The sequence below is a fragment of the Copidosoma floridanum genome, unplaced genomic scaffold (assembly GCF_036245765.1).
Source record: "Copidosoma floridanum isolate Cflo_tuat_1 unplaced genomic scaffold, Cflo_Japanese_pri ptg000024l, whole genome shotgun sequence".
Taxonomy (NCBI): Eukaryota; Metazoa; Arthropoda; class Insecta; order Hymenoptera; family Encyrtidae; genus Copidosoma; species Copidosoma floridanum.
Genome location: NW_028321901.1, coordinates 13,211,412 through 13,231,413, shown reverse-complemented (window position 1 = coordinate 13,231,413; position 20,002 = coordinate 13,211,412). Strand labels below are relative to the sequence as shown.

Sequence of the window (20,002 nt, the reverse complement as noted above, 5' to 3'; positions counted from 1 at the left end):
ACCCTTTTTCGCTACATAAATGCAAAAACGGTAGTGCTGCTTTCAACGTTGGTAGCCAAGTGGTGCACTTCACTAGGTGGCTTTATCTGGGCTTAAATGAAAGCAAAAACATAGTTGTAATGATTAAAATAAAAATCTTTGAATTTTATGCCCCGAATGAAAATTTATAGTGATTTTATAAAAAATACTGAATTTTAGCCAAAATTACATTATTAGTGATATTTACGCTCTAGTTAAAACAGCTGTAACTTTTGAATGTAGGCACAAAATCAAACAAAATTTTTTTTTAATTAATAGATCTTGATCCCAGCTTTCATTTGAGCACAGTAAAAGCACTTAAACTGTTAAAGGAGCTTATGTACACGTGCTAGAAAGTGACACAATTTTTCGAAAATTGATGAAAGCTGACTTTTATAAAATTTCGTATAACTTTTATCATCAGCAATTTTATTGTCAATGAGCATTATGTCAATGTGCTTATTACAGTACTGGACTTTATGGCCACAGTATGAGTCCTGTACACTTTCTGGAACACAGTTCAACATGTTTGTAAAAAGATTATTCAATTTTGTGTTTAGATTTCTTTTTTTATAGTACCAATATATTAATAATTTCTAACCCCAAACTTTTTCAATCACAAACTCTCGCTCTCTCTGTTAATTCACATATGTTTGGATTATTTTATAAGTTCTTACTTCTGTGGTCCGTCACATGTGATGCAACCCGTTTTTTATTGACAAACATTAGACCACTCAAAAATTGTGGTGATGCTAAGTAGAGGGTGGGGTTGTCTGTACATTTTGATCTATTAGATCTATGAAGTCGATTACTGAAAAGTATTTGAGTTGTTTGAAGTCATGCTAAGTAAGTTAATAAAAAGATTAGAGTCAATCTTGATGTATTAGTGACTTCACTTCACAAAACTTTGCTCGTAGACTATGAATTAAACACGTTTTTTTTTAAAGCCTCGTCGTAACAAAAATGTATAAAAATGTATCACTATGCATCTGTAAACTAGACATGATTCCTTTTTTTTAATGGGTTAAAAATTAGCAAATATAGCTGCTAAAATGAAGAATGTCATCTGTGAGATTGCTTGTGATCAAGAACACTTCACTTTTTGTATTGTTATTTTTCGCTTTGGAACTGTTTTACCTTTTTTTTCTTTAGAGCATTAAGTTGATACACTGTCCCTATTACTATCACGTTTCTTTGTACCTGGTACCTCCATCTTGACGACTGTCTAGACAAGTAATCTCATTCTCCAGCTTTTTTATTTTGACGCTTAGTTTCGTTTTCTCTTCATTTTTTTCGTCCCTACGTCGATACCGTTTCCCCAGTTCTTCATCACTTTGATAGTCTCCGAGAGCTTCTCTATCTGTTTACTTAGCTTCTTGCCATCATTCTGTAACTTTTTCCGTGCATTATTTAAATCTGAGATTTTCTTCTTATTTACTGTGCATTGAACCAAGGCACATAGTTTTGTTTTCTTCGGTTTCATCTCTATACATTTTGGGCTCTTAGTCGTATTCGATGCGAAAGACTTGTACACTGTGATACACTTAGATTTTTCTATTTTTTTGTGCCTTTGTGCACACTTTTTGCGCTTTAGCTTGCTGGTCAGTAATTGATATGGAAAGCCATTTTTTCTTAAACTTGTTAGCTCACCTTGTGAGGTACCTGTTTTTTTGAAGATTTCTTATTCACACCTCACCCTATTGCCGCATTGGTCGTGTAAGCCTTTCTTATCTCTTTTTTTACACTTTAACACTAGTATTATACTTAACTTTGATACTTGTTCCTCATACCTGACTGCTTTTTCTGTTGCTTTGATTCTATATTTTATGTGCTTCGTTTCTTCTTGTACCAGATAATCTAATGTGTCAGTTCCCAGTTCAAGCATCCATTTCAAGTACTTTTTTCTCTTTGTGTCCAAGTTCCGTTTATCTTCTAGGTTTCAAGTTTCTACTTCAAGTAGCTCTCCATTTACTACTAGTGCCTTATACATCTTAAGTGATCTTGCAATATTTTTGTTAAAAGATCTTTTTTCTTATGCTTCAAGTTTTTTTCGTAGCCACCATCGCTTATGTCTTTCTTTCCCTGAGATTTTTGTCTGCTTTGCCATTTTTTCGCTACAAATATTCTAAGTGCTGCATCTCACTTACTTCCTTTAGAGGTAGGGTCTTTCCATTTCCAGACTTTTCTTACTCGTTTTTGCTTTTTTAAAAATTATTAGCTTTGTTTTTTCTATTTTTGGAGTCAGATCCTTGTATTCCAAGTACTTATCAAAGTAAACTAGCGTGTCTTTCATCTCCGTTTCATCCTCCACTAAGAGCACTATGTCATTTGCATCAATCAAAGTTTGTACCTTTTTTTTCCCTAATATATTCTTTCAAGTCTGACACGAAGCAGGCGTCAATCATAAACAACTTTAAAATTTGCAGAGCAGGCATCTAATTTTCAATTCTTTTTACTCAGTCTTACATCTGCTGCATGGTTTATGACAAATATGGAATCGGTCGTTCCTTTTCCTCTCCTGAAGCCTAGCTGATCCTCCTGCAGCTTGCCTTCTAACTGTTTATGGAGTATTCCAGTACATATCTTGTACATCGTATCTAGTAGTGCATTGCTGCCAGTTACTTTAAAGGTCTTTATTCTTTTTTTTTTAACTTCCGCTGTACTCGAAAAATTTATCCTTATGCTCTCTCTCTCTTCTTGTTATCTCTTTTAGAATACAAGTTTTTCTGCTTAGTTGTTTTTACAAGCTCTTTTAATTGGCCAAATGCTTCATCCCATCCTAGCCATTAACTGTCAACATAGAGTTTGATACGTTCAACTTTTGCCATCTTGCCTTTATCCGTTGTGTCTCTGTCTCATCTCTTAGTTGCTTATGCATACATCTCTTTTTCAATTAAAATCTCGTTGAATCAGGATCTATATTTCTTTGGTGAGGGGTTTTTTGCTTTTCATGATTTCGACCTTGTTCTGCAGGCTCTTTGATTTACCCACTGTTATCTTGCTTTGGTTGGTACCTTTTTTATTCTTAATAAAGAATGAGTTGCTAGCCTGAATGTTGCATTTAGAAACTTTGCCTACGAACCCAGACTATCTTCTAACCGTTTTTCTTCTTCAAAACTTTTACCTCTTATTACAAAATTTAATATTCTTTCTTCTCTGCTTCTCTTGTCACTTTCGATTTCTAGCGCTCTAATTCTCTTGTTTATTACTATTTTCTGTTTCCTCAAGGACTCTTTTTCTTTTTTCCAGGTCAATTTTTTCTTGTAACATTCTAATTTGAAGAAATCTAGTGACCTTCTACTTTTATGAAGTGTTTTTCCAAGCTTTAATGCATTTTCGTTTCTAGTTTCTTGAACATATTTATCTTTACTTCTGTTGGCGTTGCTTTATCTCCTTTTTTTTTTCTTTTTTTTTTCCAAAACCCTTTTATGTCGAATATCGCAGTTTGTGCTTTGGTACTAGGCGCCGCTTAACTTGGAAGATTTTGTTTGCTGCCGTATGATAGCTTGCGTTCTCAGACTTCTTTTTCCTTTAACCATATCGTCCTTTATAATGAATTCTTTAGCGTTCCTAATCTCAAATTAAGTGTATTCTTGTTGTGTCTATCTTTAGCATTGTTTGTGATCTGTTGTCCGCTCTGTCAGGTGTTTCCAACGCTTTACCTTAAGTCTTAGAATATTATATTATTTTGTATCACATTATTGCTATATTATTATACCAACTATTAATAAATTGTTATTATTCATGAGATTATTTACATTCTATTATTACATAATTATTATAATACTATGTTATTTTTGTATTATTGTATCTCGACTGCATGATATTGTATAGTACTGTTTAGATAAAAATGAAAGCTTAGAAAAATTCACGTTAAAGAAAAGGTATCCAACTTACAACTTCTGATCCTTAGGTATAAGGGTTTAAAGTTAAAAATCAAAGAGTATTTTATTTATTGACCGTAAGAAAGACCAGGGTTCTCTGGGCCTTCCGGGTGAACTGGCCATCCATTGTTTTTCATTCTATTACTAATATAAAATTTTTTTTGTTTTTTAGATAGATTTGATTTTATAGCTCAAAAATTAAGAGGAACAACTACTTAATCAGACTTTTCCAAAACTAAGAGTATACATAATTATTAATGAATTGACTGTCATCGAAAGTTGAAATCTTAACTGTACATTCCTTTTTTTAATCTCCCAAGTTGTAATCACAATTTGTCCCGATCATCTTGCTCAAAGAAAATTGTACGTACATTTTTTTCTGGTGACATACTTGATGTCACCGTGCTCTACTCTGCTCTGATGTCCCTTCACCTTGCATTCGCATAAAAAAAGGGGGTTTCGTCGCAGGTGGCTAGTCGGGTACTAGCCATTCCTGGGTAAGGAAATAACTCGTGACAACAATACTCAAACGCCAAGAATCTCTGTTAAAAGTTCTCGTTTGTTTATAACAAAATAACACTGTCAAATACACTGGAGATCACTGGATGCCATCCAACGCCTTACTACGCGATCTTTGTTCCCAGCTCATATATATACACTGCCTGACACTCACAAAAATCTCTGACCCAGGTGATTCCTTCTTCCTGTAAAATCTTTGCGTGCTACGCAGCTCTCTCACTCTTTTTATCCCGGAACCCCTTACATACGTACACAACTCTCGCTCTCTCTCTCTCTCTCTCTCTCTCTCTCTCTCTTAGCAGAGTACAGGACTCAAGCTGCGCTCTTGTGGGTATTAGACTATACAAGGTAGGGGATGGGTAAAGGGATGATGACCGTTTTATAATTTCTTTACTTTGAGAAGGCATTCAACAACCTAGATCATCATGATTTATTTCAAATTCTCAGTCACTTGAGTTTCTCAGACGATTCGATTCGGTTCATCCACTCCTACCTAACTAGACGATCATAGACTGTAGTGTGCTTAGATAAAAGAAATATCGAAACACGCCCTGATAAGTCTGAGGTGTCACAGGGTCCCTCATCTAGTTTAGTCCTTTTCCTCATTTTTATAAATTTCCTGATTTTGGTGCAGAGCCATGGCAAGGTAACGTTCCTTATTGATGACATTCTCACGGAGCATTATGGTGGCTCTTTACGTCGTCAGTTTACTTTAATTTTTCATAAAACTTCGAGAGATTTTCATTAAAGATGATAGGAATCTTCTGTCAAATTATCACACCCCTTTATCATGCAAATTTTTGAAAACAAGTCTATTAAAAAGTATACTTATTATATGACCTTTCATAAAGGTTACTTAATCGTTGTAAAGACTATTGCAAGGCCTGTATTGATGCCAAGAAAGGTGATGCTGATTGTTTAGTGGTACTGGAAAGGAATTGTTCAGCATGAGCGGCTTAAACCTCATCAAACAATAAATTCAACTGTCTACTGTCAACAACTAATGTGATTGCAGCAGGCGATGAAAAAAAACAGCCAGAATTGATCAATTGGAAAGACGTTGTCTTCCATCACGACAACGCTAGACCACACACATCTTTAGTGATTCGGCAAAAATTGTATTGTATCCGCCGTATAGCCTGGATTTTATCCTGTCTGACTACCATTAGTTTCGATCTCTGTAGAACTCTCTCAGTGTTGTAAAGTTAGCCTTAAAAGACGCTTGTTAAAATCACTTAATTCAGGTTTTGCCCAACAACCTCAGTAGTTTCATATTGACGAAATTATGCTTCTACCAGAAAAGTGGCAAAAGGTCATCGATCCAAATGGCACATGCATCGTTGATTAGTGTTCGAAATTCATATGAATGAATTCGCTTTGAAAAACATGAAAAAAACTGCAATTACTTCTTCCCCAACCCAAAAAGTTGTTGCCATATGGTCTCAGGATCATAGCATTCATAAATCAGTTTTTAATCTCATCTCTATCTGTGATTTCCTCGTTTCACGGCTCTTTCAAAAACATCTGAATACCCCCTCTACGAATCACTTGAAGTCTCTCTCTCTCTCTCTCTCTCTCTTTCTTTCTCTTACACACCTATCGGGGCGTCACGATATGTTGGTAGTAGAATGATAGGCCTGAAGGAAATAATGAAGTCTGATGATGACAACTGCTGGGTGACGAGTTCTTGCAAATGTGAAATCTCGTGCGTACTGTATCTCACTGCTCAGGAACTGGGAAAAAAATGATGCTGTGGGAGCTATTGACTTACGTAGATTTTTACTGATTACGTCTGTCTCATTTTCTCTTGATAATACAATCTAGTCTGCTTTTTATTTGCCCTTAACCCGAGCTTATAACACCATTCGTGCATACCTTTTGTAACCTCGTGAACTAGCAAAATCTCTGAACACGTCACAGGCCCCTTGTTACCGTCAGTTAGCGGTGAGAGTTTCGTATTTAGCTGTCCCTCCATTAGGTGGCTTGTTGTTATGGGCAAAATTCCGGTGTAAGGTCTGGAGGCATCGACGTTACAAGTAACTTAAGGGCTCGGTCTGACTCCTTTTCTGTACTTCCCACCTGTATCCTTCAGATATGTGTGCGCGTGTGTGAATGTGTGTGTGTGTGTGTGTGTGTGTGTGTGTGTGTGATATTGAGGGTATGAATGTGTGAACGGCAGCTACTAGTGTGTTGGAGTACCGAGAGGTAAAAAAATAATGGTGGCTAATCCACAGTGATGTATTGGCTACTAATACACAGTGGGTCGTATAGCGCACAGTGCACCTGCGCACTGAGACAAGGATGAATACTTAAATTCGGCGTGAGGCTGACACTGAAGCAGCGTGGCATAGCGTCAGTAGACTTTCACCTGACGGGTAACTGTGCACTGCGTCGATCGAGTCCCCAGCTGTACGAACACCAATACGTCCTTGCAAGACCCCGTCAACTCTCAGTGCTCCGGACTTAGACAGCATATTTGAGGACGCCAACTGAGAATTTCACCGCATTTATCCTGGTAGATGTAAATGCCTAGTTTTGGTGCTATGCGTTGTGTTGTAAAGAAGAAGTCATCCCTAATTACCCTAACCAAGTATAATAGAGTCAACTCGAAGTCCCCTATCGCGAGTTATTACTTGATGCCCACGTTATTAGCAACAGATTGTATCCACAACTGCAAGCCACGACGTGAATGTCGTTACCTTCGTGGTGTGCAGATCATTTACAATCAAAGTATTCTGTGAATATACACTAAAATAGTATTACGTTATATCGTTTATTCAGTGGTATTAGGTAGCGCTAACTGCAGCTACAGTACAGTGGTAACTTGGTAAGTGTTTCTTAATAAAGAGAAAAAATAGCTATTTAATCCTAATAGATATACGATACTACCAGTTGCTGTAGCTGGCGCTGCACTATAGCATTCCCCGGCTAACGTATCACACCTTATACAATCCTTACACACTTTTTGACGCTATAATTTGGTAGTTACACAAAAGACGCAAATGTATATACTGTATAATAGTTCAACTTAATTTCATCAATTGTATATTTTTCAACACGCATCTTCGATTATGCGCTTTATACATTTACTAGCGGCCCCCTCGCCTCGTCTCGGCTTCGCCCGAGACTCAGTGAATGGAACACCGTAGCGTGTTGACACGTAATGTAAAACATTTGCAGTTAAGAATTTTACATCTTTTTCTGATACTTCTCGGGACAAAAATCTTCTTATTAAAAATATAATTGTTTGGAATCCATGTAGTTTATTTTGTCAAATAATAAGCTGTAAAAAGTGAAAAAAATATTATGCTGTAAGTGGCGTGCGTTCCTTACGGCATAAAATAATTGTTAGCCGTAGTTGATGTGTACTCATGATTGACAATGTTTTTGAGAAGAGGACCAGACTCGTTGCTGTACGTACGTTACATACGCATTTCTCAAACGGAAGAAATCTTCCTAGCACGTCTATTAGCAGCTGCTATTCTCATTTAAGAATTTTAAATTTTACTATCATCTAAACTTTTGTTCAGTTATCCAGATAGCACTGATCTTGCAGCAGTTGTCTTGCAAGATAATCTTGATTTTGGCATTTTGATGCCAGAATCTAAACCCAAAGATAAACTTTTAGTAATCGCCAACAAAATAGAAAGAATAATATAATTTAAAAATAAGAATCAAAGTTAAATAACTTGCAGCAAGTATACACAGCAATAATGAGATTGTACAGAACTGAAAGAAGTTTTAATGCTAAAAATCTTTAATTTGGACTTTAAAAATCTGAAAAACTATTGAGGACAGAAAATCAGACAAAACTGAATACAAACAAAATAGAACTGCTGAATTTTAGAATTATTATATATTTAAGGTACTTTTCACCTCACATACGTTTGGGGGAGTTTTTGACCCAAATGGGATTTAGGTGATTTAAAAAAAATTTCTGTTGGATCTACTCATAAACTGAATCGATTCCACCCTAAATGGATTACTTTCAGCCCTTCCTGATTTCCCACAACCAATCCTAAAAATAATGGAAATACCATCAGTTAGTAAAGGAATATTAAAGATGTATGTGTATTACTAGATTACTGTGGTTGCTGAAACTAAATATGTATGTGCATTCCAATTTTTTGGTGTCATTGACAGCGAATGTGATTATCAGAAATCATTCAAATTGACTATTTCACCTCTAGCACTCCCTAACCACCCCCTGGAAGAGGTGGAATTTTCAATTTTCGTATGTAATCAAGATATATGTATATTTCTATGTTTTTGGGGTCGCTGAAAACTAATATGACTTTCCAAAATTAATGTACACCTATTCAACCACCCTTTAACATTCAGTTTTCTTAAAATTATTCGAAATAACACAGCAATATCCAAATAGTAGTTATCCATCGGTAAATTACCCTGATGCTCTTAAAAGACAAAAGGAGAACTAAAGTTTCCTTCGGTACAAAGCTCCGCATTCCAACCATCTTAAGTGAAATTCCCGTTTATAGTATCTATCTCATAAATGTCAAAGTAGGTCGACATGAATTTAATTTTGTTGTTTGTTTTAATTTTTGACTTTCACTTTAATCCAAGAATAACAACGTGGACGTGGTAAATCTCTGTTCTCTTTGGAGTACTTGATTAGCGCGAGTCCCCTTGCCTCTCATTAATACTGGCATCATTATTTTTTCTATCAACAAAATAAGGCCCATATATTTCTAAAATATAGCCTGTTGTGCTCACCAACATCAAAGGCTTAACCATTGGTCTACCCTTGTGAATAAAGGAACTCCGCTGTTGAAACAGATAGTTACTACTTTTTTGATATTGCAAGGTGTAGGTGCGCACACGCGCGAGCTGAGTCACGTGGGACCTCTTGCTCTCCTTTTCCTTTCTTTTCGAAAGGAGGAATTACGCAATTTGTAAGTGCGCAGGTTGGCCGCAGGTACACCGCCGAAAAAAAAGAGAGGCAAAGGGGGAAGCAAAGGAAAAGGGGTCAAGGCTGAGCCGAGGAGAGTTAGTTAGTCACGGGACGCCCGAGCGGAATCAAGTAAATCAGGAGCTGAGCATCGGATAGGAGTGAGTAGGAGCTACCCGTCGGAGAGCGAGGCGGTGAGTCCAGCACTCACACGATCGAGGGGGTAATCCTTGGCCCATAGTTGTCTCTACGCCCGTGTGGTTACGACCTGACGATTATTTTGTGTGCGTTCTTTAATTTAGTTAGTCTGCTCGATTTTTTTATTCTAAGGGCCGCTGTGCTTTGTAATTGCGTAATATTTTGTTTTTTGCATCGCCGAACCGGCCAAGAAGATAGTGTCGGCTTTGTTTAATTTTTTATTAAGACCTTTAGTGATTTTTCTTTTGTTTGTTTACGAATATATGAAAAGCACCGACATGCTAGAGCGCCTGGTTATTCTATAAGGATCTAATTTCCAGGAGTAAAAACGTAAACGCGGCATGTGTTGGATTTGATTTTCCTTTTGTTTTTGTGTCGCACAGACGTCGTCAGGCGCTTATTCATTATTTTCTTTTGGTTGATTCAACGAGCAGCGGCGCTGACCTTGTACGTATTGCTTTAGTATACGCCGGATCATAACAATTTCAAGTTCACCTTACAGTCGTTGTCATACGCGAATAGTTTATACTTAAATTCTCGGAACTCACCTCCGACGACTATTATTATTTTCTTTTGCGTTCGGCCATGCGACTTACTCGAAACTAGTCCCACGCCGTATTTACTATAACGTTTGCATTTCTGCGTAATCTTCTTTTTTTTTGCGTGTAGGTACATTTTTTTACCGCACTATATAATGCGTTACCGGCCATATGCCACTTGTTTTTCTCCAGCACGGCAATTTTGTTAACTGGCCGTTACGTTTTGATATTTGTATGCGATTTATTTGAATGATGAATGAACACACATTGTTGCTATTATTTTTGTTATTTTTATAATAAATCATATTTCAATCGTATTTATTCCTTTTTGTTGTAGTACTGTATGTGAACCTCTGTTCTTACCACCCACACTACTTTCTCATATAAAAGAGACCCTTTCAATATATATATATATATATATATATATATATATATATATATATATATATATATATATATATATGTATATTGTATGTAGGTATATATATATACACATCTCATTAGCAAAAACAATGGCTACATCTTCACCATTTGCAAACAAAAATTTAGCTAAGTCTCTTGTATGATATTCTGTAAAGTATTTTCTGTGGATGTGGTCCAAGCCAAGATGAAACGAGACAAACTTACTCATGAGAGCTGTTCCCGTACATTCAATCGCTGTACTTATGTACCTACTTGGCATTTAAAAAAGTGTTGAAAGTATAGAGTGCAAAAGGTCAGTTCTGAGTTTTATTAACAGTGTTGCAAGACAAGTTGGTGAGCTTCTATTAGCTGTATTTCGCATAGAGCCCTTAACATAGTCGAAGAGATCATCAAAGTTTGATAAAGTTATACCTCTTAGTCTAATATAGTCAGAATTGCTCATTGCACCAGGAATATCGAGGTTTAGAAATCTTTTTTTAGCGAAACACCTAAGATCATCAAGCAAAGCAGTGATCTCTGAACTAGTTAAGGTTGTTGTATTTGAAACTGTTGGTACCCGAGATTCTTTATCTTCTTCAATTACCTTACCTTCTTAATGTCTTTTACACAATTTTGATTGTTCATGAATAATCATTCCCTGGTTAATAAATATCCGCAACCTTGCTTCAAGTGGTACAACGCAAAGCTTTTGTTTGGCATGACATATAAAGCAATAACTTTTTGTTTTACTGGTTCTTTTGAATAGCAAAGTAATATTCTGATCGACATCCATTATTTTACTTATAATATTTGACTCAACGTTAACCAAGTTCCCCATCAATACTGAGCTGTGGTCGTTTGATGACGACGCCGGCGAGCCCGCTTTCCCACCCTGTCCAGCTGCCGATTCTGGAGTTCTGAATCCCTGTCCCGTAACACTTTTACGCGTGTTTGTCATGACGGCATGATCGCCGTAAACCGGAGACTCTGCCGGATAGTGGGATAACTCCGTTGCCCACCGTCACCACGTGGAGGTGCCCTGAATGCAACCACACGTTAAACTGCATATTAATTAAAAATCATGAACCCTCAAAGCCCAGTAATTAGGTTTTGTGATTTTTTAATGTAAAACCTTTATAGCCACATGTACAGTACTTTGAAGTGGAGGGTAAAGACGTAGCAATGGAAATGTGTGTAATACAATATTATAAATAATTATATTAAAAACGTTATTTGCAATGTCAATAAATGCAGATGACGATGTCTAGGTAAAACGCTCCAGAAACTAATAGATTCATTACGTGCGGCTTCCACCCCTTCAAAACGATAGTAGGAAAATACTAGTCGTGATACTATTTTTCAAAAGGTTTTTGATAGTCATATTCGTTTCCAGCGACCCTAAAAACATACAAATACATATTCATCGTGATTTTATACAAAAATTGAAAATTCCACCTCTTCCAGGGGGTGGTTAGGGAGTGCTAGAGGTGGAATAGTCAATTTAAATGATTTCTGATAATCACATTCGCTGTCAATGACACCAAAAAATTGGAATGCACATACATATTTAGTTTCAGCAACCACAGTAATCTAGTAATACACATACATCTTTAATATTCCTTTACTAACTGATGGTATTTCCATTATTTTTAGGATTGGTTGTGGTAAATCAGGAAGGGTTTGAAGCGATCTCTTTAGGGTGAAATTAAGCCCCCCTCTTTCATGAGATATACAATTTCATGAGATGTGTTATCACTCAACATCGACTGAGCGGCTCGGTCAAAGTAAAGTGACATTAAAAACATAACCACTTGCCCTCTAGCGGTCAAACGTAAAAACTTTTTTTAGAACTGTTTTGCAGTTAGTTTTTATCAGTAGCAGAAAATATTTCTATTAAAGTTATCGTTAATTTTAATAGCTTATGACACATTAGAAGTTGTAATTGAACTTCTGTTAAAGTTTGAGATTGATTGGTTCTGTAGTTTTTGAGATTTTTTCGAACATGCAAACAAATGCTGTCTCTTTAATAATAGTAAGATTACTTCTGATTCCTTACTTTTTGGCTATCAGCATCATCAGATGCTTGGTTATTACTTCTCTAAAACATTTATTGGACTAAGTACATACACAATGGCATTAAAAATAAAGCTACTTATATAATAATCGACCCAGGTTTTGGTGCTCAAAGCTTAAAGAAAAAAAACTAACTCCACCACAAAACAAAATAATATAATTAAAAATAACCTTTTTTCCGGATACAGTGGCCACCATTTCCGAGGTAAACTGGGCATCAGTTTTAAAGTTTCTGTAAACGATCACATGGTCGAAGCTGAGCATCCTAACCCTACATTTTTACACGGAGTGCTGCCAAAACAAGCGAATGAAATGGAAGTTATTCAGCTTTTCCATTAAGGAACATGTATGCATTTAAGGTACAATAGAAACTTAAGTTATAATGTGTAACTGTAAGAAAAATATCGCTTTAAAATGTTGGAATGAGATGCAACTCCATTTGTTGATTGAAAATGTGTTTGAAGCAAAACTGAATCACGGAAATCAGGCATTCCAAGAAATAGTCTTGGAAGAAAAATTGCAATGATTGTGAATACTGATACTACAAAAAATTACGAGCAAAATCTTCAATGTTACAATTTTACTTTTACTGAGTAGCAGAAAAAAGCTTCAGAATGCTATTTTGAAGAAATGGAAAGTAATTTCATGGGCTCACACTAACTGATGTGAGAAAATCTTACTGTAAAATTCGATATTCTTAATATGCTTACAAGTAATGTTACGTCCGAACTTCTAAATAACTCGTAGATTTGTTCTACAAACATTTAAACTTAATTTATTTTCGTTAGGAAGCATCCGCTGGCCTAAAAGTCTTATTTGCTCTTACTTACAGTATTCTTTCCTTTCAAATCATTGACTTAGCGTCGTAGTGTTACGATTCACCAAATAATACGTTTGCTGTAGTGTTTAACGTACCTAACCCAGGAAGTGGGGGTATTACCGACTGCGCTATATTAAATGATGGGACTCGGGTGGTAATTCTATGGACTGCTTTTTGATCAGTGCAGTTTTAAATATAACAAGGCCCTTATCAGGTACAGTTGTTATTTTTATAACTATACGGGCCAAAATGTTGTTTTATTATTTAAAATTAAAACGGTTGATACTAGTATTACCACCCGAATCTTTTTTATTTATTGGTGGTGTGCAACTACAATGCAACTTTTGTTTCATTTTTCTACTTTATTCATACAAAGAAAACCTTACACACTTAATCATTAAAGTATTCTCTGTTATTGTCCAACACTTTCTGCCACTGAATCGGTAATTTATAGATCCCTTCACGAAAGAATTCTTGGTTTTTGAATGCAAAGAAATTATTGACCCACTTGTAACTTGCACTTACTTTATCTGTAAAAATTTCGCGTTTTAAAATTAACTTGGAGGGTTGTCTGGAATCTACATGTGTTTTATTCTGCTTTGAATTGTCAAAATAAATCTTCTTTTAATCTTCTGTTACAATTTTCCACTAATGATGTCTTCTAGAAATGACTTCTTACGATGTTTAACAAGCAGATGATAACAAAAGTCGATTCGATGTATTTGTCCTTAGAGCTGGAAATAGCGAGGATCAAGGCCAATCTATTGACCATGCTTTGTGGATCGAAACGAGAGCCCCCCAGGAGATGAACCCAGAGCACCGACTGAACTCGACTTCTGTAACTATCAGTAAAATAGCAGAAGAGGCTTGGGGCGATCATAACAGGGTGCAAGAGCGAGTCAATCACGTACCCGTGAACTAAGAGAGGTTATAGCGTGTCAAATCCGAGCTTCTTCGTACTTAAGCTCATGATGTGCTTCCGGACGATCGTCTTGGTCTACACAAGGCTCGAAACGGGTTCCGAACGGACTATGGCTTGAGCGACAAGGCAACGTGAAAAACGCGTCGTGCCGGCTCCCGTCTCTCGTTTATGCTGAACTTCTGACAGAGGGCTGCGTTGGGCAGAGCTCGTCTCTTACTGAAGCGAAATCTCTGAGAAATTGACAAGCACTTTGTCCTTGCCGTGAGTATGACCTAACAAACGTGGCGATTACTGATTGCCTCGTGCTTCAACCTCGCGCTTTACACATGGAAATTACTACCCGATGAGTCCTTGCTCGCAATGGCGTCCTGGCCCAACGCATGCAGTTCGAAGAGTCACTACGTATCAAAAAACGAAAGCTTACTACGTGGAAAGGTGGGTGGGGCACAGACTGGTGGGATGAATTAGGCTCTCAATATAAGCCTTTCACTCACGCAATAAAATAATTCAGGTATGAGCCTTATCTAACAGGAGAGCTGGATGTTCGAATTGGTTTCCAGCTGATTAGACTTTCTCGAAAGCTACTGACAGACTAGAGGACTCTCAGGCAGCAGAATCTAAGTACTCGAATCTTGATTAGTACTCGACCGGGGGGGAAAGCTATATCAAAGCAAGAGGCAAACTTTTCAATAAACGAAATCGCCAGGAATCCCCTCGACGAACGGTGGGTGGCTCACATCGGAGATGGACTTGCACCGAGTTCCTCAGCTTCTGCCCATCTCCGTGCCCGTCTTAAACATGGATCGTAAGCAGACTGACATTCATGATCACATAGCTACCCTATCAAGCTGTAACCATCCCACAACGAGTCTTTGTAAAGTAGTCAGTCCCTGGCTGATGAGCTTAAAAGATGCCGCGATCAGCGTAGAGCTCTAAGTCGTTTCGTAGGGCAGTGAAACGACTGGTTTGTCTCAATAGCCTTGAAAGCAATGGACCTAACTACTCATCAAGCCTGGGAGGAAGAAGTCGATGAGCCGTAGAAGGAGACCAAAGACAGATTGGAGAAGGATCCGATGCCACCCTTCGAGAATCCAAAGTGTTTCCTTCAGGCCTCTGAGAACACTGGCCACTCTACTCTCTTTACACTGTCCGAGCAGTCAGGAGTATCACAACATAGGGCACTGCGCTGTCTTCAAGGCTCTGGATATCGAAGTCCGCAGGCAACTGATTGTGCAGAAAGGTCTTTGGGTAAGCTTCGGGTGGTCTTCAATGACTCATGCTCCTCGTCTTCCAGACGCAGCCTTAACGACGTGCTATATGCTGAACCCAAGTTGCAAAACAACCTAGTGGATATCGTCACATAATGGAGACTGGATCGGTGGGTGTTTGACACCGATATCAAGATGATGAACAGGCAAATGCGCATCTACCCGGACCATGCTCACCTGCAGAGGATCCTCTGGAGCCCTTCCGAGAAAATTCCTACCATGCAGTACGTGCTGCTTACCGTAACGTATGGAACGGTGTGCGCACCGTACTTAGCTTTTCACACACTTCACCAGCTCTGCGAAGATGTAGGATAACCTTTTCCTAAGGCATCTGAAGCAATAGGCAGGGATCTGTACTTAGAAAAATTCCTGAGTGGCAGCGACGACCTTAAAAATCTCAAGATTGCAGAGATCAGCTCCGAGACCTCCTTCAGAAGGGTGGCTTCGCGTTAAAGAAGTGGGTGGCAAACGACCCACAGATTCTTGGTGGCGTCCCGCTAGAGAATCACCTACAACCATGCCCTGAACTTCAACGTCTCCTAAGCTGATTACCATGCCTGGTGTGACAACACCACCGTGCTTTACTAGCTGCTGACCGATGGAACAATCGGCAGCGAGCTGGTCGATGGATACTTTTTTCACATTCGAGAGCTGGTACCGCAAGTTCAACGGCACTATGTTCCCTCAGAAAGAAATTCGGCTGATGTTGCCACGAGGGCGCAACTGCATACCAACAGGCTCCAACGAGTCCGTGGGGGCCAGTCTCGCTCTGGCTCGGCCCATCCCCTAGGTACTGACACCCCACTAATCTCGCTCTTCAAGCGCCCTATTTGATCAGCCAACACCTGAATGCTACCTGGCAGTCCACTATTGTGTCATCCAGAAAAGGTACTCAGAACTCACCTATACCGAGTAATTCTCAGACTTGAATTGTCCATCGCAACCTATATCAGTTTTGAATTTTTAAGTAATTAAGTAAGGAACAAAGTACTATTAATAGTAATGTAGAAAATAATGCAACAGCAATGAGAAATTAAGTAAAAATTTTTAAAGAAAAATAAAATTATTTTCTGGTACAATTTGCCAATGTAAAAAATTTAGTGTGGAGTTTAAAATTTCCGAACGAAATTAACAGTATTTATAGTATGCAACTAAAAACGACTAAAATTTATGGGTCGCTAAACAGTGACGTAGAGTTGAACCTTGCAGCACGTCGACGATAGCAGTCTGCAGAAACCACAGAAAAATTCGCCATTAACGTCAATGTATGTGTGTTACTTCACGTCTTTTGATTTTTCGTAGTCTCTTATTTTTTTTATGTTTCATCTTTAGTTACATCTGTCTTACTTTCCTCTCTTTCTCTCTCTCTCTCTCTCTTTCTCTGATTGTTTTTTGTGGCATACTCATTTCAACTCTATACCTAATTCCCTTTTTCTCACTCTGTGTCTTCTGTTGCGAGCTCTTCTAAATTTCTCCCTCACTCTTATTTCCGTACCAACATCATTATCTCGTTCTCTTTTAAAGTTCTCGTGCTTAAGGAGTTTTTAAAAAAATTATCAGCTGCAAAATTCGTATGAGGCAACTAGAAAAAGGGCAAAAAAACTGCAAACTTCTATCTCATGAAGAACTTTGCAGTCGACGTTGTTTCCACTGTAAACGTGAGTGCCCTGCTAATTTCGTATATAGATGGCAGTGCGCATATTTTTAATGTTTTTTTTAATAACTGCAAAACTAGGATATGGTTTGAAAAGTCAAAAATAATAAGAATAAAAAAATCTTTCCCTTGGTGTGGGTTGAACACACAACTTCATGTTTTCTCAACAGTTGCTCTTAATAAGGTTTGATTGAAAAATGATTTCCCATTTGTTGATAAATAAATTAGTAAATAAGATAATAAATTCGAACTACGGTTGAGAAACAAGGCTTAAACCCAAGAATCAAATATATGAGAACCTACGGTGTGTGTGAGCGCACGAGTCCTCGGTAGCGTAAGTGGTAGAGCAACTGCTTAGAAAATACGAGGTTATGGGTTTGACCCATACTCAAGAAAAAATTTTTTTATTCTTGCAGATAGTTTGAAATTTCTTTAAACTTATAATTTTTGACTTTTCAAAATTTAATTCGAAAATTATTTGTTATCATAAAAAAATAGGGATGGACTGAGAGTGCTTGGAACAGTACCTCTATCTATATAGAAGAGCCTATAAATTTGATGATACATATGCATCACAAATACTGCTTGTTATACCAGTAATAATATTACACAAAAACTTTAAATATCTAATTTATCTATAAATGGAAAATCAAAATCAAACCTTATTATTTGCATTTTTATTCGTTTTTCATAAAGTACAACAAAAAATTATTTTAGCACTTAGAGTGGTAAGTGATTTTTTATAACTTCAAAAAATCTAATACATCTAATTGTCAGCTTATTACTACAAACTTCAGGTGATTAATCTTTCATTCTAATACCTCTATGCGTTATCTTATGACTAAATAAAAAGAGTATAGAAATAATAGAAATTCGTTTAAATAAAATAGTAAGTGAGTCGGGATTCCAATGCAATTCTATACTTATTTCTCACTGATTTACAATAATTACTTCTGATATATGATTTAGAAATTTTTTTACAGATGCACAGTGTTTGCCAGTGAACATTTACCAATCACAATCTGCAAGGAAAAAGATGCAAAAGAGGTGTACAAAAAATTGATAAAAACTGAAGCTTTCACTGTACCATGTAATGATCATATTAGATTAAAAAGGTGGCCTGAATTAAAATTCAAGGAATTTGAAATTGTAGGAGTTAGCCAATTTGAATCATCTTCTGACATTGTCTTATCAAGTGCCGGTATTGTATATTTTTAGCCCATTATTTTTACGTTCTTTCATGAAAAATAATAGTTATAAACTTTAATTTTTTTTTTAATGTAGGTTGGATAGCTATTGCTGCTAGTTATGATAATATAATCCGAGTAAAAGCTTGGACTCCACTAGCTCGTGGAATTTATTTAAGATCACCTTCACTTTTACCAAAATCTGTAAATTTTCGAGGAATAAGAAGAGTAGGAAGTCCAGCGTATCAATCAGGACAACAAATCTATATCAATTAAAATTAATGTATTTCAAGATTCAAGTAAACATAATAAATAATTTTCTTACAAACAGTATATCCCCCACTGTCGCGTTAACGACATAAACACTGTTTTCATTAATCTACTTTACAACAAAAGTTGTTTCATACTGTATTACATGCACTTTTGGTACATAAGCACCAGATAAAAATACAAAATAAAGTGAGCTTCTTATGAAATACTGTGATTTTAGAGTAAGCTATGAATTACATGTCTATTTTTCCTACTGCGCATCATGTGCGTGTCCGCGATTTTCTCTTACTTTCTTGAGGTCTCAAAAAAATTACAAGTTCAAATCAACGTATGGCTAATTGATATACTTTTCAGACAATTCTGCCTGTAAACCGAAATTTTTTATTTTGTTATGATGAGAATACAATTGAAGAAAATAAATTGTTAGTATATGTGTCAACAAGTAGTAAGGTGGCATCTGATATTTTTTTAACTGCTCAGTCATACCAATATTAATTGCATTAAGAAACAATTGATCGACCGCCTATCTGACTAACTGCAAGATTATACTTTCACAGTAGAAAGGTTTGAATAGAACCTGAATAATTATTGATAGTCAATAGTTAGATGAAATTTCAGAGAATGCGTTGAGACTTGATAAATATATTTTTAGAGTATCCTAAGCTATCTAGAGAGTTTTCAGTATTCATAGGTCATTTTTTAAAGTTGAGAAATTTTAAAATTCTGCTATTTTATATGGGTTCTTATGAAAATACACTTTAACTTAACTCATTATGTAGACAAATACTACAGAACACAAAAAAATTTTTTTTTACACGTTATGAATGTAGTTATGATAGTCATGAATATGATCTATTGTTTCCTTCTTAAGACAGATTTGCAATCCATAAAACTTATAGATGTCAGAATTTTTTCCAATCTCGAAGAGCATGTTATAATACACTAAAATCATTAAATATACACTTCTATGAAATCATCTCTAAAACGCCGTCATCCCTTACTTACATAAGTTTTAAACAGAGACACATGAGGAATGTTCCTGCTCCATAAAAACAACACTAAAACTAAGCAGCAATCAAATATTTTGTAAACTCCAGAAAGTTTATTCAAGCAATTCAGAATAATTTTATTTTAAAAGTAATTAATTTTTTACAATAAACGATGTACAGTTTACTCTAAAGTCGTATTTCATAAACAAATGAGTACATAAGTTAACAACAATCTTTTCTGGAAACTTTTTGATAATTATTTCATTACCGAATGAAAGTATCAGTTCTAATTTAATAAATAATGAAGCAAATTTTTAATCTTTCTTTGTTTGAATTAACCTTAGCAAGTG

General features: G+C 36.5%; 1 protein-coding gene across 4 annotated transcripts in view; it reads left to right on the top strand.

The window, feature by feature from the left end:
• Nucleotides 1–18,867, top strand: part of LOC106636386 (nitric oxide-associated protein 1) — a 218,220-nt gene extending 199,353 nt beyond the window's left edge. For all 4 annotated transcript variants that reach the window (XM_089595026.1, XM_089595025.1, XM_089595024.1 and 1 more), the window contains 2 exons: nt 18,190–18,407; nt 18,491–18,867. In XM_089595026.1, the coding sequence (XP_089451152.1) occupies nt 18,190–18,407; nt 18,491–18,669 (397 nt within the window). In that variant the 3' untranslated portion in view covers nt 18,670–18,867. The remainder of the gene's footprint in view (nt 1–18,189; nt 18,408–18,490) is intronic.
• Nucleotides 18,868–20,002: the final 1,135 nt, after the last annotated feature.